A 26,547-nucleotide genomic window follows, 5' to 3' on the forward strand; every position below is an offset into this window, starting at 1 on the left:
TTGGCTCTCAAAGTATCATGCAAATTGAAATGTACAGTGACGTGATTCACTCAGAGGGAAAACAGAGTGCTGCAGACATTCCCTGCAGCCACTATGCTAACACTAGTAAATGTACTGAAAAGTTTTATATTGGACATATGGAGAGGCATATGTTCTCTCATCCTTCAAGCTCATGTAGCTGTGAACACAAGGCTAGCTGCATAAAGAGACAAAAGGTGAACTATATATAAATACGGCTCATATAAATGTTCAGTTTTGTAATAAGAAAATCATAAGTGATCATTTGCATGTATCCTCACAAAACGATTACATTTGGAGGCCCACTCATACAGAAGCTATTGGCAGTCCACCACCGCCTTTGCTGCAGAATATAGAGGCCTGAACATGCTCACAAGTGACGAGCAGTCATGTGTTAGTGGCCTCTGGGAAGTCCCTAGAGCTGTTAAGCTGGTGCAGAGGGTGGATAGGAGATGGGTGGAAAATGGAGGGAAAGAATGGAATGGGAAACATGGGAGGTGGTGGGTGTGTCATGGCTGGGAAGGGAGCATTTTCAGAAGCAGCAGCTCTGCCAATAACCTATCTCCCTTCCAGGCCTTGATCCACCTTCTTGGACCACTAGGACTTGTGCCAGCAAAATCACAGGCTCAGGTACAAACAGATCCATTGTGGCAGTGAACACTTACCTCCAGGCAAGGGAACAAATGTTCCCTTACATGAAGGAGACCTCCGGGACTGCCCCTCACCGACAGTGGTAGCGGGTGCAGAATATGCTCTAGTAGTGCAGCTGCATCAGTGGGGGGGGGGGGAATTTAGATAGGATTGGGCTGACAGTCACTATATGGATAATTATTTATTGGAGTGAAGTACTGATTGAATGATTTAAAGAGTAAAAAGTTACCATAAAGACGAACAGGCCAAACTCATTCAATGCTAGTGCATCAGGGCCACCAGGCCCATGCTGCATCCAGCACTAGTTTTGAGCAGGCTGGAGGTCTCCTCAAGTTTGGGGACTTTTGTTCCCTTACCCTGTGTACTGCCCCACTTTGCTCAATGGGGTTACTTGAATCTGCGCAACCAATTTAGCTGGCCCAGAACTGAGTAGCCCCAAGTAGTGCTCTCAGATCTGGGATGGGGTGGGATGCAGTAGAGCCCTGTTCTGCCTTCCCTGCCCCCTCCCAGGCCTTCACACATACCCCCACAATGTTTCCCCCCTCTTTGTTCTGCCCCTTCCTTTTCTCTCCTCCTCCATTTCATCACTTTTCCCAGGGCTCCACCATTTTGTGAATGTTAGCTATAGAATTCGCTTTCTAGATTAAGTATGAATGAGCTAATTCAGCCTGAACCCCGCCTTTTTTTGTTTCTTGAGCACTTTTAATAAACTATTATGTACCTCCACCCTCATCTCCATTTTTCTTTCACCACCAGATTATACAGTCATGTCATTGGCCATTACATTGGGTTCCTGTACTCAAATGTTTTGCTCTCGTGTGTGCGTGTGTTGCATGTGTTTTATAAAAAGCACTGCAACTCCTCTCCCACCCTCTAATGACACACTGGACACTGCCACTGGTACTGAGAGTTGTTGTTAGAGTTGCAACCCTTTGTCTGGTAAAGAGTTGTATGGAACCTTGGATGAGCAGGCACACAAAACAGCATACACCAGCAGAGTTATATGCAGTGGTTATATTTCAGAGCAAGGGTTATCACAGGTAGAGTAATCAGTAAACAGTCCTAGTCAGCACAATGAGCAGTCAGTCCATAAACAACAAATCCAAATCAGTTTTCCAAGATACACAGTCAAAGTTCATTCCATGGTCAGTAACAACATGTATATACTCACATCCAGCCTCCCAAGTTACTGGCAGCAGTTCAGTAGTCTCCTGCTACACTCCTACTGCTGCACTGGAAGCTCAACAGACCAAACATTAAGTAGTTGGAGTGGCCAATCAGTGTAGGCTAAGCCACACCCAGGGTGAGGCAGTCACAGGTGTTTGCTGATCCTGCTGACTCCAGCAATCTGCACCTGTTCCTGAACCACCTTGTTGGCTGTGTTTCTGCCTTATCCAGAACATAGACCTGACATCCTCCTCCTTGGTTCAGGACAGTTTATCCTGCTCAGACCCTTAGCCCCAGCATCATACAGTTTTCTTGATGCTTAATTGTGGATTGCACCTTTGTTAGTGCGTCCGCCACATTTTGGCTGGACTCGCAGTAGGTCAGGGAGATAAGACCATCGGAAACACATTGCTTTACGTTATGGAAGCGCACATCAGTGTGTTTCGATCTCCCCCTTACGCCAGGTGTCGTAGCCATCTGTATGGCCGCCTGATTGTCTTCCATCACGTTAATGGGTTTTGGCACTTGTATGCCAAGATCCATTAGCAGTTGGTTGTGCCAAATAAGCTCGGTGAACATTAGACTCAGTGCAGCAAATTCCGATTCATATGTTGACAAAGACACGTCTTTGTTTCATAGTTTTCCACCCGATTAAGGCTCCAGCTAGAAACAGTGCCATTCCTGAGGTAGATTGCCTAGTTTCAGTGTCTGTGGCAAAGCCTGCATCTACATATGCGGTGAGTCTCAGATCACCCTTAGGTTCTAGGTACAAGGACATGTCTATTGTCTGTTTCAGGTACCTTAATATATGCTTTGCTGCTAGCCAATGTCTCTGCGTGGGTTGGTTCGATGCTCTGGCTAACAAATTGCACGCCATAGCGATGTCAGGCCTCGTCCATTGGCTAAGGTACATCAGACTCCCCAGTAATGACTTGTACATAGTGTATCGAACATGGGACTGGGTGTATTATCTTTATCAAAATCAGTCACCATAGGAGTCTTCACCCCATTACATTGCTCCATGTTGAATTTCTTTAGCAATAGGGCTATTTTTTCTCTTTGCGAGATCTTATAGCCGTTAGACACCTCTGTAATTTCCACCCAACATATTTGCGTATCTTACCCATGTCCCGTAATGTAAACCTTTTTTTCAATACCTCAACTAGTTCATTTGCTTGTTCTGTTGTTTTGCACAGTATAGCTAACTCATCCACGAAACATAGTACTATGCATTTTCGCTGGCCTTTACCCCTGGTAAATACACATGGGTCAGCTATACCCTGGTGGAAACCTTCATCTTTCAGTGTCTTAGAAAGGCATTGGTTCCATTCAAATCCTGATTGCTTGAGCCCATATAGACTCTTCTTAAGTAACCAGTATTTCTTATCATTTTCAGGAGTTCCTGTAGGTTTTCTCATGTAAATGGTATGTCTTAGAGGTGCATGTAAATAAGCGGTTTTTATATCAAGATGTCTGATCACATAATCCTCTTTTGCCGCTATCACCAGAGCGCTATACAGTGAACTGTTTCGAAGGGTAGGTGCAAACAGTTCGTCATAGTCAGTTGCATCTTGCCCAAACCCTTGCGCAACTAACCTAGCCTTGCACTTGGTTTGACCATTTGCATCCCTTTTTTCTTTGAAAACCCATTTACACCCAATTGCCTTTTCCCCAAGTGGGAGATCAGTCTCTTCATATACATCCAATTCATACATGGATTTTAATTCAGAGTTCATGGCATCTTTCCAGGCTGCCTGTTCCTCTATGGGCATGTCCTTTATGGAGTCGTACGAGGAAGGTTCAATGAATGCCTGACAAACAGTCCCTGTTTTAAACCGGTCAGGTTCTTTCCTTTCTCTAGTTGATCTACGAGGTATAGTGATTTCCTCCTCCTCAGGTTGCGTAGCTGTTGTTTCAGGCTCAAGCTCAGGTTGGAGTCTACTCATATCCATATCAAAAGATGTCTTGCTTTCCATAGGCTCCTCCTTCAGCGTTGGAAGTTGCCTTTTAGGTGATTTCCCTTTAACAGGGACAGTTTTCTGTTGTAGCGTTCCATTATGGTCCCCTATCGGGTAGGAGGTGGTGACACAGGGGCCTAAACGTTCCCACCCCGTAGTATCTTCCAAGAACTTTGCACTCGCACTGATCACAATGGCCTTAGAGTGCAAATACCCAAACGGTAAGCCTTATGGTTTGCATCGTAACCAAGGAAATACATTTTTCTGCTCTTTTGTTGCCCTATGCGTCTCAGTGCTTTAGGGATATGTACATATGCGGGGACACCAAACACATGTAAATAGTCCAGAGAGGGTGTCCTCCCATGCCAGAGCTTGTACGGTATCTGTCCAGTACCAGAATGCCAGATTGCGTTTAAAGTATGCGAAGCGCACATCATTGCTTCGCCCCAATACTTAAAGGTAACCCACTGTCTTTTATCATACAGAAAGCCATATTCTGTAACGTCTGGCCCCGCCTTTCACAATGTGCATTGTGCTGCGGTTGGTACGGGGCTGTCAAGCAATGTTCAATGCCATTGCCTTTTAGTAACTTTTCAAACTTCAGATTAACAAATTCTCCTCCCCGATCAGTAATGTTGGTTTTTGGCAGCTTGCCTGTCTTTCTTTTCACAAACTTAAGCCAGTACTCTACAGTCTGGCTTGTCTCTGCCTTTGTTTGCATCAGATAACAGAAAGCATAACAAGAAAAATGATCCTCAATGGACAATACAAATCTTGCTCCCCCCATACTGGGAGAAAATGGCCCAATCAAGTCCATGAAGATTAGGTCCAGGACTTCTTTAGTTTCATAATTACCAGGCTTCCTGGTGGGTGCAGCCTTGGACTTCACAGCTTTGCACACCTCACAGTCCAGGTATAGGCCACAGGGTTTTAATTTTATCCCTTCAGAATGTTCAACAGTCTTTCTGAGGGCTGGGAAACACGCATGACCAAGTTGGCGATGTAACTTATGAATACAGTCTTTATGCGCTGGCTCATGAGTAAACACAGACCCCACAGTTGCCTTTGAAGTGGTGCTTAACAGATACAACTCACCACGCAGTTCAGCAGTGGCCACATGCCTAGCATCCTTCTTTATCACACACTCCTTCTCAGTGAATGTCAGAGTGTATCCTTGCCTTGTCAATGCAGCAACAGACAGGAGTTTATAAGTGAGGTTAGGCACATAAACCATTTCAAGGGTTCTGTTCAGTATAGGTAGAAAGACCTTTCCTTTCCCACATACATTGGCAGTGACTCCATCAGCAAGCATGACACACTGGTTGTTCACTGCCTCAAACGTTTTAAACAGTCCCTTGCTGTTGCAAATGTTTGCCGTGGCCCCACTATCAATTACAAAGCAATCAACACAGTCCTTTGTTTCTTTGGTGACTGTCAAATTCACCCCTCCTCCTTTTCCAGAAAGCAGGGGTTTCTTGCCTTTCTTGGAAAGACAGTCCTTAATTAGGTGAGAAGTGCTTTGGCATCGAAAACATCTTTTCGCAGCATAAGCCTTTGCAGACTGCAGAGAGCATATGACCAGAGGTTCAAAAGGGGGCCTAGTGAGGGATTGAGATCCCAGGAAGGGGCGCTGACAACAGGGAGAGGATTAAGAAACTCCCTTAATTAACTTCCTCACATGGGGCAGAGAAGCCAGTTTAGATCCCTTAGGGTAACCCAGGATAGAGGCAATGGCAGAGGTCTGCATCTTGAAGGTGGAAGTGCTGAGCCCTTGTCAAGGCCAGCCTGGAGAAACTCTAAGAAGTCCTCAACCCTGATAGACTTAGGAAGGATATCACGTGAAGCACACCAGCTCGATAGTGCCCGCCAGGTGTAACTATAGACTTTGTTGGTGGAAGGCCATCTGTCTGTTAGGAGGGTTCGAAGTACAGGTTCTGAGTAACCTAGTTTAGCAAGCCTGTGCCACTTAATCTTCAGGCAGCTAGGTATAGCATCTGAAGCTGGGGATGAAGTACTGGACCCTGGACAAGGAGGTCTGGCCTCAGTGGAAGTCAGAATGGGGGAGAGACTGACATCTAAGAACATAAGAACATAAGAACAGCCCCACTGGATCAGGCCATAGGCCCATCTAGTCCAGCTTCCTGTATCTCACAGCGGCCCACCAAATGCCCCAGGGAGCACACCAGATAACAAGAGACCTCATCCCGGTACCCTCCCTTGCATCTGGCATTCTGACATAGCCCATTTCTAAAATCAGGAGGTTGCACATACGCATCATGGCTTGTAACCTGTGATGGATTTTTCCTCCAGAAACTTGTCCAATTCCCTTTTAAAGGCGTCCAGGCCAGATGCCATCACCACATCCTGTGGCAAGGAGTTCCACAGACCAACCACACGCTGAGTAAAGAAATATTTTCTTTTGTCTGTTCTAACTCTCCCAACACTCAATTTTAGTGGATGTCCCCTGGTTCTGGTGTTTTGTGAGAGTGTAAAGAGCATCTCTTTATCCACTGTGTCCATCCCCTGCATAATTTTGTATGTCTCAATCACGTCCCCCCTCAGGTGCCTCTTTTCTAGGCTGAAGAGGCCCAAACGCCATAGCCTTTCCTCATATGGAAGGTGCCCCAGCCCAGTAATCATCTTAGCCGCTCTGTTTTGCACCTTTTCCATTTCCACTATGTCGTTTTTGAGATGTGGCGACCAGAACTGGACACAATACTCCAGGTGTGGCCTTACCATCGATTTGTACAACGGCATTATAATCTTATCTCCACAAGGTCTGGAAACCAGGGACAACGAGGCCAGAGCGGGGACACCAAGAGGATCTTCTGCTCTGCTCTTGTTGACCACTCTTGGGAGAAGCTTGACCTGAGGGAAGATGTAAAAGATGCCCCTTCGCCACTGCAGATGGAGAGTGTCCATGACCGCCAACTGTGAAAAGCGCCCCCTGCTGAAGAAACATGGTAGCTGACTGTTTAGATGACATGCGAATAAATCCACGCAAAATGGGCTGAATTGATCCTGGAACACCTGGAAGACCTGGTGATTGAGCTCCCATTCCAGCTGATCAATGTCTTTTTGGCTGAGCCAGTCAGCCATGATGTTGTTGACTCCTGTGGTGTACTCTGCCCTGATGGATTAGAGGTTTTTCTCAGCCCAGCGGAAGAAAAGTCGTGCCTAGTTCAGGAGAGACTTTGACTTGGCCTCCCTGACAGTTGATGTGAGCTCTGGCTGTGATGTTGCCAGAAAGATGGTTTGAAGTTGCCTCATCAGGAGACCACCTGCCCTGGACAGTTCTGTCTCTCAGATGAGCTCCCCAGCTGAAGAAACCGGCATTGGTGTGCAGGATTGTGCATTGGGACACCAGAACTGGGGATCCCTGGCTCAGTCTGTGTGGTTGCAGACACCAACGTAGATCTTTCCAAATCTCCTGGTCCAGCGTAACTAGTTTGTTTCTCTGACAGGCAATGTGGTCCTGGAAGAGAAGCAGCAGATGTTGAAGAGCTCTTGCCCTGAACCGTGCCCAGGGGATATCTTGGCAGAATGTCAGCATCCCCAGGAGACATGCAAACATCAAGATGTCCTGGTGAGTGGACTGCAAGGCAGAAGAGATGAGTTGGGAAATCTTGATCCAATGTTCCTATGACAAGAAGACCTGATGGAGGTGAGTGTCTATTATGGCCCACAGGTGGAGAAGGGACTGGGAGGAACAGATAAATGAAGATAAGGTTTCTGGAAGTCCAGTGAGGTGAGGAAGTCATTTTTCTGAATTGCCATTAGGATGGATCTGAGGGTCTCCAACTTGAAGAACTGGTGTAGGAGCATCTGCTGAGCCACTTTAAGTCCAGGTTAGGTCTGGTATCCCCGAACTTCTTGGACACTGTGAAGAAGTGGGAGTAGACCACCTTGCCCCACTCAAAATATGGAACTGGTTTGATGGCCCTGATCTGCAGCAGGTGATGGATGGCTTCCATGGCATGCTTGAGGTGACAAGATGGTCTTCGCAGCTGAAGGAATTTGTCTCTTGGGATGACCTTAATTCAATGGAGTAGCTCTGCTGCATAGTGTCCTTGACCCATTGGTCCGATGTTATGGAGTCCCACTTGTGGGTATAGAACTGCAGCCTTCCATCTATTGGGAGGTTATAGGATGTCAGGTAGTCATTGCTGCTTGTTGCCTGACTTGACGGGGAAGCGGTTGGATTGCTGAGAGTGGGCTTAAGGGTGGATTTCTTTGGCTAACAGATGGAACACTATAGAAACCACTGGAACTAGTGGTAGACTGAGAGACCCTAGGGCCATGAAAGGACGGTTGCTGTTTCTTGGGGACTGACTTGGTGGACTTTGGCAGGGAGGGGAGAACTTTGCACTTCCCTTTTGACTCCACTAGAAGAGGGTCTAGGTCCTTCCCAAGAAGCTTGGTTCCATGAAAAGGGAGAGCTATTACCTTGGCATGAGAGCTGAATTGACATCCCAGTTATGGTCAAGTGCTTCTGCGTACCACTACCCTGGCTGCCATGGCCCTAGCTGAGAGCTGGATGGAATCAGCAGAGGTCTCTGCTATGAAGGCAGCAGAAGAAGCCATCCTCTGAAGATCAGGTCTGATCAGTCAGCTTATGTTGTTCTGCGAACCTCTGCGTTCAGAGTACTAGAGCCCTGGCGCATAGGGAAGAAGCCATGGATGCCTTAAGGCAGGAGTGTCAAACATAAGGCCCGGGGGCAGGATGCTGCCCGCGGAAGCTTTTTATCTGGCCCTCAGGCTCTCAGCTGCTGAGCAGTGCTGAGGTGTTACTGCTATAAGGGCAGCCTACATGAAAATTGGGCTCTCCCATATCTTGAAATATGATCAAGATTTGTGTATTTTCTCTTCTGTCATTTGCAGGTAATGAGTTCCTAAGTGATAAAAAGTGCTTATTTTTGGTTATGACCTGTTTAATGACATCATTTCCTGCCTAATGACATCACTTCCGGCCCTTAGCAGGCACCGTGCATGCTGTTCGGCCCTTGGTATGAAACGGGTTTGACACCCCTGCCTTCAGGGAACTAGCAGAGGCCACAAAAACTCATCTGGCCAACATCTCGATTCTCTTATCTACTGGGTCACATGGTAGGCCCTCTCTGTCCAAAGCTAAGACAGAGCCAAGTGTGGCCATGGAGGCATCCACCATGGGCAATTTAAATCTAGGGAGATCCTCCTTAGTCACCTCATAAAACTTGCCAGAGGAGAGAGAGGAATCATGAGCCTTGGTGGGAGTGGCCCACTCTTTATCAATAAGCTGTTTCAAGTAGTCAGGAAGTGGAAACCCCTGGAAGGGTTCTTGCTGAAGGAGGAAAACAGAGGAGGTCCCCCAGCGGGAGGGATCTGGCTGGGATCACCCTTACACCCAGGGTGCCCCTCCCACATAGCATGTGCTATAAGGAAGGGGGGAAGAAGGATGAAGAGGGAGAAGTTGTCGACCCTAATTCCTCCTCAACAAGCCTGCCCCCCGCTGCCCCAGGGAGCCAGAAAGAAGGAAAGGAGGGAAGCAGAAGACGAGGCAACTTACTACTGGCTAGAGGAAGGAGCTGGAGAAAAAAATGGAGGTGTCGCGCACGCTCCCCTCAATTTGGTGCACTCCTGGGGCGCTCAGGCAAATGTCCCTGGTCTGGCTACGCAACAAGGCCAGAGAATCTCAAAGTATGGGCTGAGAGGATGCTCAGCTGAGCCCCATGTTCCCTGCCACCTCTGTGGGTGCGCACAATGAGGCAGGGAAAGGCGGGAAGGCAGAAGCACCCTTCTGCAGACTGTGCTGGGTCTCTCCTCCAGCCAAGACCCCCTCAAGCTTGGACTGAGAGAGTGGGGGGGGCCTAGATGGCTGGCGCCTCCAACCCCTCTCCTGCCCCCTCGAGCGGCAGTTAGGGCACAGAAAAAAGGAGCGCGCTCCCAAGGTGACCAAAATGGCCATCGTGACCCACTGCCTGGAGGGGGAGAAGTCTCCAGGAGCCAAAACAGGACAGCAAAGGTTGCACGGGAGACAGCTGCGGGGGGGGGGTACTTGGCTGTCCCCAGAGAGGCTTGGTGCTCCCCCCCCATGGAGTGAAAGGTTGCACTGGCCTGCAAGGCAAGCCAGCAAGCAAGGAAGCCCGACCTGCTTCCTCCAGAGGCGAGGTCAGTCTGGGGAGCTAGGGAGTCCCTCCACTCAGGACGCTTGTGACTGACCTGCCTTCTGAAAGGAGGAGCTATCCATACTAGGCTCACTGACCCCATGGAGAGCCCACCGGAGAAGAGTCAGAGGTACGGCCAAATCAGCATGGGAAAGTGCTTCCATGCTTTTCCTCCTTGGACTTTCTCATGTTGAAAAACAGTCCTCCAAGAGGCTACGTCCTTCACACCCAGCAGTGATTTTCACAAACCATGACTTCGGGAGAAATTTCCACTTCTCAGAGGAGACCACTGTCATGAAAATGGCAGTGTAGGAAAACATTGCATCCCTGCTTGTGGTGTAATGTTCTCCCACACTGAATTGGGCTCCCTGCAACTATTCAGATGCTTAAAAGAATCACCCTGGTTTACTTCTGGTTTACAATCATTTGTTAAAGACAGATTTAAAGCAACAACTTGTTTGGCTCTGAGTGTTTACAAACCCTTCTGAAACTTGTGAAATCTTACCTTGGGAAGCAGAAAAGAGTAACAGACAGAGAAAAGCTCCTGTTCTGACAGGAAAGGCCCCATGGAGGGCAAATGATTTACATTTGATTTACATTTACCCAATGATTTACAAATGATTTACATTTACCCAATGCAAATTGAGATCATCTTATTTGAGAGGAAACCTAGCATTTCAAGCTTCCCCCTCTTTAATGCTCACCTCATTCTTAGTTTCTCTTATTTTTGACTGCATTAGGAACTTACAATCTAGAAACAGCAAACTTGAAACTGGAGCCAGAGAGATTTCATACAATAGAGAAGTTAAGAATTCCTCCCCCGCCCCCTGAATAAGCATGAAGAGTCATAGTGTACAGTTACAAATACTTGAAGTTACTGGAAAGAAAAAAAACAACACTGAAGTGCTGTTAGGAACATAAATAAGCTGTAAAATGAATGTGGGAGGATTTCTGGTCCAAAGTTAGAAAAGGGATGACAGTACAGCTGATAGCATATGTCTCATATGTAAATTGTCATTACACTTACTGAAACCGCAACAAAATTATGTGTTTGCTTCTAAAACATGCAATAAGTTCAAAAAATGAACAAAATGGTAAAAGTAAAGTTTACTTTTTGCAGAATTATGTAGCCTCCATACTGCCAAAGTTGCTACTTTTTCTGGGACAAATAAACATTAACAGATTTCCCTTAACCATAAAATATGACAGTAGTACTTTGGTTGAGTTATATTGTTGTCAAGTACTGCATACTTATACTTTATTAAAACAAGGTATCATGTCCATAATCAAATATCAGTGTTACAATAGTATATGTATAAACACTACCAAAGAATTACCTACATTTCCTGTCAAGTTAAAGACAAATTTGAATCACAGGAGCTGAGGGGCCAGTATAAAATGTTCGGTTCTTTATTTCTGGGTAAGGGTTTGGGGAAAGCTATGTGATTCACACTTTCCATTCTTTCCCCTGTCTGGTGTGAATTCCCAATACATCTTAAACCAAATTGATGCTGATCAGGATTTGTAAAAGAGCTTAAAACCCTGATTTTCAATTGTAGTTGCATCAACCATAGTTAAGGTCAGTGCCTAGTCAGAGGAAGGACTGGGGAAATTTGTGATATAGATGGGATGGGCTAGCACATTGAGTATGCAACCCCCATGGCCTGTTGTTCCTGATCCCTTAACCATAAGGGATAAGCCACATTAAGTCTAGCCTTACATGAAATGTAACCTTTCGGAAAGTTCTAATTAAATTTATTTAAACTAGTTTTGTAAGAAATATTTATTTATGTTTGTTGGCAATAAAAGCATCATAAAGGAATAGATTCTAGTCTATAGCGATAGATTCTAGTCCAGAGATAGATTTTTTATCTATAACATCATACAAAGATACTCACTTCAGGAAAGATGGGGAATATTCTGTTATGGCAGATAACCAATTTAATGGTTGGTTAATGGGTGGCTCCAAAAAATCTGAGGGCAAAGGATCCCCAAAGCTATTCTGAAATGTTCTGGAAAATACAAACAGTTCAAGGTAATAACACATCATATTCCTTTAATAATAAACACAGAAGTATTTATTTATTTTTCACATTCCTCCAAAGGGCTCAGGGCAGTGTACACAGCTACTCCCCTCCTGTTGTCCTCACAACAACCCTGTGAGGTAGGTGAGGCTGAGAGAAAGTGTCTGGCCCAAAGTCACCCAGGAAGCTTTGTGGGTGAGGGGGGATTCAAACCTGGATCTTCCAGGTCTAAGTCCACCTCCCAAACCACCACACCATCCTGGCTGTAGAAGTAGAACAATTGTCTTTGATCTAAAGAGCAACTTGTGTGACCAAAAGCTATTTCAGCTTGGGAGTGAAGGAAGATGGTAGTTCTCTGGTTTCCATCTGTTCCCCACCCCAAATGTACCTCCTGTGCCACAACAGACTCAATTTCAGAAGGTAGTCTCAAGGATTGCTCTTAAGGGGTACCACAAGCTGCAACTAGAAAGAAGCAGTCCTCAAATACCTTTACCACCCCACATGGTTATCCAAATCCCCTGGAGGTAAAGCTGCTCCCTGGGAAAAGAATGGGAGATGACACTGCACAAGTGGACAACCCATTCTAAAATGCAGACCTCCCCCTTTGGTCTGGCCTCCGCACCAGCCACACCTTCTCCTTGCTCTGCTTTGAATTTTCAGAGACATGCTGAAGGCCACCATTCTATTTCCTCGTCCACACACTTTTTCTTCCACTCCCAAGCTCAGCCTTTTCCAAATGAGGAGCAGTGCAAGTAGGAAAAGATCTGACAGGTTTTGGGGCAGGGGTGACAAAGTAGGTAGCAAGTGGAAATGTTGCAGCAGTAAATTCAAGGTGAGGCAAAGCAGTGCTCGAGGTGAGGCAGTGCACCCTATGGCCCCCCCCAGCTACACTAACATATGAAGCAGCCTTCTGATTAGAAGATTAGTATATTTAAGAAATAAGATATTCCTTGAAGAAAGTAGGATAATTTTTACTTTAAAACCATAGTAATACAGTATAAACCATATCTATATAGTTTAGTTTTCATACTATATTCATTGATGCATAACCATAACTACTAGAAAATGTGCTTCATGTATAAGATATGGTATAGCAGCTGGCTCTTGTCTCAAAGCTGGGGAAAGCATCTGTGAGAGTATTTGATACCAAGGCGAAAATCCATGTTAGAGTTGTGTTATTCTTCTGTAGTGCATGACAAGGTGAGAACTGATCTTGTAAATCTCAGTGCTGGTGTGAAATGATGAGATGCATAAATGATGAATCCTAATACTGTTGTCTTGTAAAATTTAAAAAAATTTGATGTTTGAAATAATCTGAAATTCAGTATAAGTTGCGTGAGTTTAGGCAGTTTCTAAAAACTACTTTAACACACAAATCTGTATGTGAATATTTTAAAGAAACAAAACAATTAATGGGAAAAATAAAGACAAAGATGAAGCAAAAGAGAGAGGCAAAAAACCACATACACTTCCAGTTGCTGGGGCAAACCTATTGCCTATATATGGTGGGATTGTGAAACGATAAAGAACTATTAAAACCTGATATTGGACTTAAAGTCCAATCTTAACCTGAACTGGAACAGGCAGGCTGGTTGGCCTGCACTGTATCCTGTGCAGGATTGGGGCTGGCTGAGACACAACCCAGGGTAAGGAGAATCACTTCCCCTTATCCCATGTTGCACAACAGCGGCCCGAATGGGGCTACTCGGATCTGCACCATGAAAGAGGTGATGCAGATCCCAGCAGCCTGGTGCTAGTCTGGGCCACCCAGGATGGGGGTTACGATCCGGCCGAATTGCCAGATCCTGGCACCACTACCCCCGCGGACCCACCCTGCCCACGCTGCCCCACCCCAGAACGCACCAGTTCCACCATCCCTTGCCCTTCTCAAACCACTCTGCCGGCCTAGGGAGACTAGCATGAACTTACCTCTCCATATCAGCATGTGACAGAGCAGCTTCTAAACTGAGCCCTGTGGACAAGCTGACAGGAGCCAAGGGCATCTGGTTTGGGACTCCTCATCCCTATGGGATGAGGATGTGGGGGGGGGGGTTAGAGAACAACAAGGCAGAGACAGAGTAGGAAAAGGAATTGGAAATGGAAGAGTAATGGGATGTGATAGACAGTTTCGCACAATGAGAGGTTGCAGGAATGAAGGAGCTAATAAGCAACCCATCTTGGGAGATTCCATGTACAAGTGCTTTTAAGCAAACTCCGAAGTCCTTGAGCGAAGAGGGGAGTACTGGAATGTTTGGTGACTAGGGAAAACTTTGATATAGTGGGAAGAACAGAAACCTGGTGGAAAGCAGAGAATCAGTGGGATACTGCAATCCCAGGCTATAAACTCTACAGGAGGGAAAGGGAGGGGCATGTTGGAAGTGGGGTGGCCATCTGTGTAAAAGAAGGAGTAGAATCCAGCAAAGTAAAGATTGAAGGCTGGTCTGACTCCACAATAAAAATCAGTGGATACCAAATCAGTGGAAAATAGCTTTAAAGAACCACTTCCAGATTTCTTGCTCCTCTATTGTCACTCCATAATGCATGGGTATATATGCTATACCCCATTCAGCCACTAGATGGCATGAATAATGGAATCTAACAGAATGAAATTATTCCATTATTCATCCCATCTCATGGCTAAATGAGGTATAACATCTATACCCATGCATTCTGCGACGACAATGGAGGAGTAAGAAACCTAGAAGAGGGTCTGTAAAGCTATTTTTCCACTGATTTGGTATCCACTGATTTTTTTTATCCACGGAGGGTTCCAGAACAGAACCCCAGCGGATAATGAGGTATGACATGTATACTAACACAAAAGAAGATTTAGTTTTAAAATTCTGAGTGCCACAGTATTAGTCTTTCGTGAGAAAGAAAAATTGTGTTTATTTACCTTATGAGATTATTAAAATTAACAACATTCATATTAAGGCTGCAATCCTAACCATACTTTCCTGAGAGTAAGCCCCATTGAACAAAGTAGGACTTACTTCTGAGTAGACCTGGTTAGGATTGTGCCCTAAGCCAGCACCAATGTTATCAGTTAAATTAATCTTGCACTTGCTTTCAGAGCTGATCTGTTTTTCAACTGGTAACAATAATGAACATATGCTTCCAGTTTTCCACCACCAGCATGTATTATCTTGCCTGCTTAGTTTCTTTCTGTCAATGCTTACAACATGTAATCCACAGAAATCTGCAAAAAGGAAATGCTTGTTGTCTGCAAGAAGAGTAAAAGAAATGCTGTATTCTGAAGTGGTTTAAGACACATAGTATTGAGTCAAATATGCCATATCCCTGATGTGCTTTATTGATTGTAGACAGGTTTTAGTTCTCTAAGGGAACAAAGATGGCAATCACTGGCACTTGTTAATGGTATGTAAAAAGTACTCTATACAACTATTGATTGATCAACTGTAAGTTTGTTGTAGTTTTCTCTGGATATAATATGTTAAGCCCACTGGGTTTAAGTTTAGAAACAGGCATGTTGTACCACTTTGTTTACAATCTCAAAGGAAGGGTAGTGTAACAGCACACAATTGTGTTAAGTATTAGAAGGAAAAAGCATTCTTTCCTCCACTCTTAATATAAGATGTTAAGTTGATGGATGGAAGTTAGAACTGTAAGAAGAGGTATGGTCCAGATTCTTACAATATTGAATTATAATCACTATGACAACTTCTTATTCGCCACTGCATTTTACTGAAAAGGTTGGTTATGAAATTATACTGAGCAATTTGAAAACTTCTTAAAGGGATTTATCCGTTAAACAGAACCAATTTTTAGTAATATAGAACATAAGGATACATAGAACATAAGGATTATGTTCTGGAATTGTTAGTGGGACAAGAAGAAGGGGCAGGCAAAGAACGCACTGGTTTGATACCATCAAAACAGATACAAAGAGGAACGTCTAATAATTGAAAGAAGTCATGCTTGACAGGGAAGTACGGCGAGCTTTCGCCTATAAAGTCACCAAGAGTCAGACACAACTGAATGGATAAACACACAGAGAAGAATATATTAGCTGTATATTTGTGGGAACTTTATACTCAAAGTACAATAAAGCATGCATAAAAAGGAAAAAAAGCAGTTTTAAGAGAGGGTTGACAGGTCTAGTTGAGCCAAAGCAAAGCAATGTGGACTGGAGCAGTAAAAGACTTGCCATTCATCCTTTTGTTCAACATTGTTAAATTTCTTTCTTGCCTTTCTCCCAACATAGTAGATTATGGGTGCCCAAATGTCAGTCCAGGAGCCATTTGCAGCCCTCAGGGACCCCCAATCCGGCTCGTGGGGAGCCCACAGTATCCAATAAGCCTCTGGATTCCCCAGGCCTCAGAATGCTTCAAAAGGCATAAAAACGCCAGTGGCATTTTTTCGCCTCTGTGGGCCATTCAAAACCCGCAGAGGCAGTGGGCAGACGCGCGCTTTCTCTGCGGGCTTCAGAATGCCCTCAGGAGGGGAACAGAGCACAGCTCTGGTCCCCTTCAAAAGGCATAAGGGCCAAAAATAGCGGATTTGCTTATCTGCAATGTTTTTATATCTGCAGGGTGTCCGACAACAGATCCCCCATGAATACTGAGTTCCCACCTATATGTGAACCTCAGCATCACTTGCCAATGAATCTCTGGATACACCTCTTGATAGGCTAAGATACATCTTTGTCCTTTCTTCCGTCTATCCTTTCTTTTTCAGATTCCTCTTTGTTATCAAGATAAACCTTGGTTTCTTAGGCCAGTTTATTTTATCAACCTCCTTTCCTAGGATTTTCTGACACCCTTGCATTTTCTTCTGGTCAGAGCCAGGACCCAAGCAAAGGGCAAAGTATATACTTTACTGGGGCCCAGAGACCCACACTTGAGTAGCCCAACTTGCAACTCCATTACCAGGTGAAAAGAAAAGCAAAAAACAACTGAGGCTAAATGCTATTTATGATATTTATGGAAACTTATTTCTTATTTCTAAATGATATTTATGGAAACTTATTTCTTTTATTATTATTATTATTATTATTATTATTATTATTATTATTATTATTATTACCACTTTTCAACAAAAAAGTTCAATGGTCGGTTTATATACCTAAAAAAATGGTTTATTGTCTCAAAAGCTTTAGCTTACAGTCTATAAAGGTGCAGAAGAAACAACAGGAAACCACCTCTTGCAATATTTATAAGAACAAAATGCTGGGGTGGGGGAGGGCAGCAATAGGAGTGAGGTGGGTGAATCGGGCCTGGGAGGGGGAGGAATAGGCAGCGGCTGTGCACACAATATCTCCCTATCTCCCTTCCTGGGCCTGATACTGACACAGATCCACTCAGACTTGCACCATCTATTTAGCAAGTACAGGTCCAAGCAGACCCACTGTGCAGGCTGGGACGTACCCTGGGGCAAGGGGACAAATTACCTCAAGGAGACTTCAGCCTTCCAATTTCCCTGACCTGTACCCACTGCATTGGCATGGGGGGGAGGGGGTTTTAGATAGGATTGTTAGATAGTCATTGCCAAAGACATCACCAACATTTACGTATCCCTAAGTGTGTTAAAAAGACAAATAGATGGCAAGATTACCAGATTCTAGCCACATTTTTCTCCCCAAAGAAACCTGCTGAAGGAAAAAAATAAAGACACCTTGCAGTAGTTCTCATTTGCAACTGAAATCAGAGGGTAGTATTCAAAGGTTCCCTCACAAGTGGAAAGGCACTTACATGCAACACAAGGCAATCTCTCAATTTCCAGTTATTCTTTCCTCCCACAGCATTCCCCTATGCACCATGCTGCACTTTTAGGGGAGGGGGGGTCCCCTGACCCTGAAGAACAGTTTTTCAGGAAACATGTAAGGTTACAAAGGGAGGAGGGAGCAGGAAACCCTAGCTCTATGCATACTGCAGATACTTCACCTATAAGTCGATTTCACAGATAAGTCAAGAGGAGGTTTTGAGCCAAAATAATGGAATTTTCTATGAACCTCAGATAAGTCAGGCAGGGGTTAAACTAAGGAGGTGTCTGACTATAGTTTTGTCTGATTTTACCCAAGGCCAGATCCTGAAAAATAACCTACCAGTAATTGTTACCTAAGAACTGTACAGTCTCAAAAATATAGTAAAATACATTTTTATTCATTAACTTTTTAAATTCTGGTCTTCACAACCTTTTTGTAAATACTATCAGAGTAAGTGCACTGTAAACAACATACCAGTAGAACCATTAATCAAATCTTTCTTTCAGGTGCCTGGTATGTTAAGCCAGAGGCTCTACATATAACAAACAACTTATAACACAGGTAGTGTGCAATTCAATTCACAGTGGAGAGACAAACATCAAGGAATGACTGTGAGCAAGTGCCGCTGCACATAGTTGCAACTCTTGTAGACCCATTGCTTTCCATGGATGTTATTTTTAAGTAATAATGCACTGAATTGTAGCCTGGGACTTTGTTTCAAATGGAAACAAGGATTACATCCTGATGTTTTAAAAAAACACACCTCTGCCAAACATTTGCAAAATGGAATGAGGAGTAGAAGGGTCTGCTAAAGAGAAGGATGCTTGCTTGATTTAAATCAGCGGTGCCCAAACCCCGGCCTGGGGGCCACTTGCAGCCCACTGGGACTCCCAATCTGGCCTGTGGGGAGCCCCTAGTCTCTGGCCCTCCGGATACTTGCTGCAGCCCACGCTGGCCCAGCACAACTGCTCTCAATGTGAGGGTGACTGTTCAACCTCTTGCGTGAGCTGCAGGCCAAGGGCTCACTCCATTGCTTGCTGTTTCATGTGTGTATTGCAGCAGATTAATTTCTTTTTTCCCCGGCCCCCAACACAGTGTGAGAGAGATGATGTGGCCCTCCTGCCAAAAAGTTTGGACACCCCTGATTTAAATGAAAGCCTTGAACGCTGGCATGCTTTTTACCAGGGTGGGGTAAAACTGAGGGCTGAGTGAAATTCTTTGAAAATGACTTACCAAAAATTGTTCAGGCAGCAGCAAAAAAAGAAAAAAAGAGACATTTTACCTTCTTCTCCAAACAGGAAGTGAGATTAAAGGACTTATGGGAGATGTAGGCTTTGTGAGGAATACAGTGCACTTTCATAGTAGCAATTCTCATAAGACTACAATTCCCATAAGAGCCTTGACTTCTCTTCCTGTTTGGAGGAGAAGTTAAATGGTTGTTTCCGAATACTGTAAATACTGGTAAGTAAAATTACTCCTTTTCTTCACCCTGTGTCCTGCTTCTTAGCTGGAACCCACCCCTCACTTCACCAGACAGCTGCTAAGCTTCCCAGAAGTTCCCAGAAGCTTGTGTTTTATTTACTGTATTGACCCATGTATAAGATGACCCAGGTTTTCAGAGTCAATTTGTAGGCATGAATTTTTCAACTTATACATGAAACTTATAGTGCTTTAGATGCAACCCCAGGTTCAGACTTTGGAGCATCATCATTATATTGAAAAGCAGCCATCACACAAAGATACCCACTATATGATAAATATATAATTATCATAAAAGATTGGATTACACTTACATATATAGATTCTCCAGTGGTACAGTTAAAAAGACAGCTGCTGTAAGTAGATTATTGCAATGCTTGTATATTTTATAAATGTGAGGATTTCTGTCCATATGTGGACTCAAAAGTTCTTGCACAGAGTCACAAATCGACCACAGCATGCTTTCACAGGTCATCAGAATTGCTACAACATCTATTCTGTAAGAGACAAAGCAAGAGCCCTAAAGCAATCTAAAGATGCAATACAACAGACATTGTGAAGTTATTTGGTACAATGAAAGAAGAATTTTATTATAAAAATAAAGAATTCATCTTTGTATTATCTGAAATTCATCAGGCACAATTAATGAAAGAAAACAACTATAATAGCTCAAGTAGGTAATTCATAGTTATTTGCCATAGAAATACTGTATGTTAATTCAGTATGACACATATTACTACTCCTCTGCTACATCACAGATACAATATATCCTAGATTTCTATCAAGTAAAGGAGTCCAGATTATAGGTTTTATCAATACAATTTTAAGGAAGAATTTCAAAATTAAAATTTGTTTCAAAATGACTAAAAAGAAAGAAAAGACAGAAAGGTCCCCTATGCAAGCACCGAGTCATTACTGAACCTTGGGGCGCCCCCGCTTCCCCAACATTTTCATGGCAGACTATAAAGCGGGGTGGTTTGCCATTGCCTTCCCCAAAAAGAAACTGGCATACAAAAGGATGACCAGACTGATTTTGCTGGCAGAATGCTCTTTTTATTTGTCTATTTAGCAAACGTACTATTGCACCCTTCAGTCAACAACGCTGTCAAAGCAGCTTATATAAGACTAAATGCACAATACAGGTAGGGCATCCCATATCTGAAGCTCTTTGAACATTTTGAATTTCAGATTTTTATGTATTTTGAAATACTTGCATATATACGTATAATGATAGATCTTAGGAACGAGGCCCAAGTCTAAACACAAAATTAATTTATATTTCATATACCCCTGATACATATAGACTGAAAGTAATTTTCTACAATATTTGTAATAACTTTGTGCATGAAATAAGGTTTGTATATGAAACAAAGTTTGTGATTTTATTTATTTAGGCCAAAAGTTAAAAAAAAAAAGTCTTGTTGGCGCTCAAAAAAGTTATGTATATCAGAATATTCTGTATTTGAGAACTCCAGATAAGGGGTATTCAATCTATAGTACAAAAATACAATTAATTTTAGGACAATACAATAATAATGAAGAAGCAGAATACACAAAAATTTCAGGGGTAAGCCTTATTAAAAACTGGTAAATCTATAAAGCGTAGGCCAGGGCTTCTCAAACTGATGGGGTGCAACACCACCAGCCTGGGCCCTGTCTCTGCCCCTTAACGGGTGGGGAGGGGCAAAGGCAGCAACGTGATCCCCAGGATTGCATCACTGCCGGGGGGGGGGGCTTACACTTATCTGCACCAGGTACCAGACTCCATGGGTTGCAGGGAGTCGCAGTCTCCCCTGCAGAGCTCCCCAAGTCTCCACAAAGCTAAAAATCAAGATCAGAACCCACTTCTTAAGTCACCTTCACAGGTTTTAAGGCCCCTGAAATCCATGGATTCAATTATACACATTTTTCAGCATACAGTAATGGAACCCCCATGGACACCGAGGGCCATCCTATATAACTATGTTCTTTTTAATTACATAGAAAGTAAAATTTCTAGCCTATCAGGTGGCATTCTTTCTATGAACAAGTATTTTCATAAATACTGAAATCTCCCATATCATATAGTTTAGAATTATACATAAGTACATAAGTCACATTTTGAAGCTACAAATCCTTTGCAGTTTGTATGCACATGTTGTATTAGTGACAACAAAAGGATGAATTTTCCCTGCTTCAGCCTTACAGGTTATTCATATTTTCTTATGAAAACTCTTCTATCACTGAACCAAACACCATGCTAATTTTGTAGCTTTTACTTCTATAATTTATCTTCTGTCACTGATTAGTGGCAGTTTTTTAACAGTTTGCCTATTACCATGGGAACTATATGGCAAATGGAGTTTAAGACTGATCAAAAACCATAGTATGAAATAGCAAGACAGCAAAGGAGTGAAATTACAGTGATTGATTGGAACATTATGTAATGATAGGAAAAAAACAAGAAAACAGTTTTTTGCACATGCGCAAAACAGAATGTGATTTCATCAGATATTCTCATTTTAAGAAATATCCACAACAAAAAAATGTTTACAGCACAATCCTATGTATATCTAGTCAGTGGCGTCACTAGGGGGTGCGGGGGTGCGAGCTGCACCTGGTGACGCACCCTGGGGGGGTGACACGCCCTGTGGGTGACGTGCTAAAATTGCGCCTTTACAAGCTACCACATCATGCCATATGTTGGCATGAGGAATGACCAGCGGAACACAATGCAAAAACCCCGTTGAGATAGCTCCTTTCATTCAAAAGTTATGGCCAAAAAACCGGAAGGAAAAAATGCATGGAGCCCTATGGAAAGTGAAAGTGAGCCGTATTGCGCATTTACTCACGAGTAGGCATACTTGCCATAGTCCTTTGGAAAGGGCAGGCTGAGAGGACTCCAACGACACCAAAATGGTCCCGATTCAGTAAATGCAGCCTGTAAAAAACACCCAAAAAGGAGGTCCCTATTCAGCCCTATGGAAAGCAAGCGGAACCACGTGGCTGCGTTTACTCGCGAGTAGGTGCACTTGCCTTAGTCCATCGGAAAGGGCAGGCTGAGGGGACCCCAACAACGTCAGAATGGTCCTGATCCAATGAGTACAGCCCCCCATAAACACCCAAGAAGGAGGTTCCCCCTCCCAGCTGCGAGTTTGTTCGGTTCGGAAGGGAAAGGAAGCTACGTGGCCGTGTTTACTTGCGAGTAGGCGACCTTGCTTTCCTCCATCAAAAGGGCAGACTGAGAGGACTCCAGCGATGGAATGGTCCTGATACAATGAATGCAGACCAAAAACACCTGAGGAGGAGGTCCCTCCCCCCCAGCTGCCAGTGTATGGAGCCCTATGGGAAGCGAAACAGCCTCACATAGCATTTACTCGTGAGTAGGCAGACATGCCTTGACTGGTGGTCAGGTCTGGCAAAGAATGTGAGGACACCAGAATGGTCCCGATCTGATGGGACTCGAGTGCAACAAAAGCCCCAAAAGGCAGCCTCCCCACCCCCCCAGAAAGAACCAACAAACAGGCTTGAGCTGATAAGGGGAAAGTTTTCTATTTTGCACTTGCCAAGTTTCCCTCACAGCCCAATCCTACCCACACTTTCCTGGGAGTAAGCCCAACTGACTCTAATGGGACTTACTTCTGAGTAGACATGCATAGGCTTGGGCTCTGAGGCTGAACTCCTATCCCCACTTTCCTGGGAGTAAGCCCCATTGACTCTAATGGGACTTACTTCTGAGTAGACAGGCATAGGATTGGGCACTCAGACTTGTAAAGTCAGGTGGGTCTTTGTACTGATGTGCTTGAAATAATAATAATAATAATAATAACTTTATTTTTACCCCGCCTTTCTCCCCGAAGGGACTCAAGGCGGCTTACAACATATTAAAAACAATTTAAAAACAAATAAAAACATATTAACACATCATAAAAAACAGTAGTCAGAGTAAAAAAATAGGTAAAAAAAGCATAGAGCAGCAGCAAGTCATAAAAGAATCAGGCCTGTAAAAAATATTAAAAGATGTTAAAAAGATGTTAAAAGGCCGAGAACTCAGAAGGCCTGTTTAAACAGAAGGGTCTTCAGGCCTTGCCGAAAGGTCTCAAGAGAGGGAGCCATTCTTAAGTCAAGGGGAAGGGAGTTCCATAGCGTTGGTGCCACTACTGAGAAGGCCCTATTTCTTGCAGCCGCCCCACGTACCTCCCTAGGCCTAATAGAAGTCCTAATAGAAGGACTTTAAGCTGGGCACTGGGGAGGGCTGGAAATCTCACTGATTCTTTTGGGGGGGGTGTTATTGCAGGCAGACTACAGAGAAAACTCACTTGGTGGAACAGGACTGGCTCCCCTTTATTTAATCATTTCTTTTATTTTAATTTAACTATTTATAATTATTTATTTTAATTTGCTTGATGATGTCACTTCTGGCCATGACATCACTTCCAATGGGTCCTGGACAGACTGTCATTCTAAAAAGTGGGTCCCAGTGAGACCCACTGGGTCTGAGAACCCAGAAAAGTATGAGAACTGCTGCAATAAGGTGTTAGTAAGTTGACACGGGGTGTGTGTGTGTGTGTGTGTGTGTGTGTGTGTGTGTGTGTGTGTGTGTGTGACTCCACAAGTTTTCAAAATCACTAAAATCAGAATTTGGAGGAATAATACCATCATATCAATCAATGTGTAATTTCATGCAGAATGCAATGAAACAAACCACATTAAAATATCTGTGTTCTATCAAAAGGTACATCCAAAAAACCAGTGGGGCTGGCGCAATGGTACATCACCACGCACACCATGTGGGGTGTTGCCCCACCCACTGCATGGGGTGATGCGCAGGCCTCCTGCACCAGGTGACACGAATCCTAGTGATGCCACTGTGTCTAGTCAGAAGTAAGTCCCATTGGGTTAAATGGGATTTACTCCTGTGAAAATGTGTATAGGATTGCAGCCTTAATGAAGGACAAAGTTTTCTTCACAAATTTTGGCACTGGAGATGGGAAGAGAAGAAATAAGATAAAGTTCATCAAATGGCAAAACACAGGTGCCACCATCTCTCAAAAGCAGCTTCTTATTACCCAGGAGACTAGTACTTACATAGAACTCTACCATGGTTTTCGGTGAGCCTTGTATAGACAAAAAGAATTTAATGGGCAAAACTACACACTACGTACATTGAAAATTTCACTGGCTCTTGCATGTTTGTTTTTTATTAAATAGCAGCCATGGAGATCCTGATAATGATAAAGAACATGATATGGGGGAGAAGGGATTTAACCACTTTGTCCTTGCTGCAGTTCTGAATAGCACTCCCCCCCAGCTGCTATTTGCCGAAAGATTAGCTGTCATTGGATCAGGACCATGATGGAGGCAAAGGGTGACCTTTCCCCTGTATTTATTCTTAACCCTGATCAGCAACTCCCTGCTGCTATTAAGGAAGCAAAACTAGTATGGGCATTTATTGGATTGTGGCCAGAAAGTCTGAAGTTCCGACATGGAACAACAAAGGGTAATATTCAAGTTCGAGTTCGGAACCTTTATTGGCATTAAAAAGGGCAATATTAATAACACATGATACAAAACATTCATACAACATTTATAACATAAAGTACTGATAAATCATTACCTGATTTGTGGTGTCCTTTTGTAACTAGGCCGGGCTTGAAAATATCTGCAAGCCAAGAGTGCCAAAGATTCCTCCAACACTTCTGTTAGAATCTCCTGAGCTAACACAGGGGGCAGAACGGTCCATAGATCATGATGAACAGCACAGCAGAAATAATGCCACATCTGGACAGAGAATGAGCATCTTTCCCCCTGGCAAAACCACCAAATGTTAAACAATAGAAACACATCCTCCTGAATGTCAATGGATTCAGTGACACTAATCTATTCAAGTTGAGAGGAAATTGTTTGAGATACTGAATAGCCAGTACAGAATCTTCCCAAGAATTAAAACATATTTTTGACTGAACAAAACATAAATATTCTGTTTCAGTTAGAAGTCCATATTCTACAAATCAACTGCAAACATTTGAACTACCATAAACCTGTCTTCCCCAAATGCACTCACCTTAAATTTCACTTTGAAAACACGATGCACTATATACTTATTAATATTAAAAATGTGCATATAGACTAAGCTGCGTGATTAATAGGAATTTCCATTGTAGAGAAACACTTAATCTCATTGACTTGGCTTGTGCATATAAGTATCTTATGCTATGGCAGGATCAAGACTCTCCAAAGCTAGCAGTCTGTCACCTTAGGATGGGTTCCTAAACATTTCGCTAGGAGTATCTCCCTGTCAATCTATTTCTCCATCCCTGCTGACTCCAAGAGTCACCTGAGCCACGTTGGGCACAATCCTAAAGTTGACTTGGACCAGCCCAAGAGGGTCACAAACGTGCTGTAAAGCATGTTTGTGCCACTGTGGAAGGAAGCCGCAGCGGCTTCCCTGCAGCTGCTTGTGTTGGCGCGCCTGCGCAGACACAAGCAGCAAAAGTAGCCATGGGGGGGCGGGGAGGAGGAGGGAGAGAAGCGTTCCTGGGCAGGGGGAGGGTGGGTGATGGGCGGCCCAGGGGTGGGCACGTGGGGAGCCAGAGGTGGGGCTGGGACCCGGCAGTTATACCGGATTCCAACCCCTGTCCCCGGAGAGAACGGAGCAGCTTCAAGCTGCTCCGCTCTCCTTGGACTTGTGCCACCTCCAGAGGCACCTCCCTTGCCTCTGGTTGAGCTGCTACTTCCAATGATCCTGCACTGGATGCTGTGCAAGCCTCCTGGCTTGCCTGCTCTAGTGCAGGTTTGGATTGCTCTCATTATCTATAATTCAACAATACAGAATATGGGGTGTTGATTCCCTATTTGGAGATTATTGGCCCAGACCCTTCAATGGGGAAGCACAATCATTTGGCGACAAATCAGCCACTTAGTAGTAGCTGTGTAGAAATGCATTTTAGCAATGCATCCAACATTCCTTACTGAATATATGTAAATTTCCATTCATTGTTGGGATTTTCTTTAAAAACCATACTACCTCATTATATTTCAACAATACCAGAAACAAATATAATAGTCTAAACTCTGAGATGTCTTCCAGATTTTTTTTCATACAAATCTAGTCAGAGACCAGAGATTATTATAATTTCCTGCCTAATATACAATATACTATGAAGTTCTATTACTATTGGTCACTATAATGAAGAAAAAACATCTTACCAGTAGAGCTCTCTGCACACAATGTTTCCAAGATCATTATCAACAAATGATTTTATGTTGACATTTTATTACTATTTTAGAATATATTTTAATCTGTATTTTTATTTTATGAATGCTAATAAAATCAATGGGGCTGAAATTCTAAACACACTTACTTGGGAGTAATCTCTGTTGAATGCAGTGGGACTTACTTC

The 26,547-nt window shown here is 43.7% G+C and overlaps 1 protein-coding gene across 1 annotated transcript in view; it reads right to left on the bottom strand.

Moving 5' to 3' along the window:
* KIAA0825 (KIAA0825 ortholog) overlaps positions 1 to 26,547 on the bottom strand; it is a 309,279-nt gene that overhangs the window by 196,020 nt on the left and 86,712 nt on the right. The window contains exons 10-12 of the mRNA XM_066615910.1: positions 24,762 to 24,952; positions 19,480 to 19,662; positions 11,836 to 11,949 (exon numbers count right to left, since the gene is read on the bottom strand). Of these exons, the coding sequence (XP_066472007.1) occupies positions 11,836 to 11,949; positions 19,480 to 19,662; positions 24,762 to 24,952 (488 nt within the window). The remainder of the gene's footprint in view (positions 1 to 11,835; positions 11,950 to 19,479; positions 19,663 to 24,761; positions 24,953 to 26,547) is intronic.

The sequence above is a fragment of the Tiliqua scincoides genome, chromosome 2 (assembly GCF_035046505.1).
Source record: "Tiliqua scincoides isolate rTilSci1 chromosome 2, rTilSci1.hap2, whole genome shotgun sequence".
Lineage (NCBI taxonomy): Eukaryota > Metazoa > Chordata > Lepidosauria > Squamata > Scincidae > Tiliqua > Tiliqua scincoides.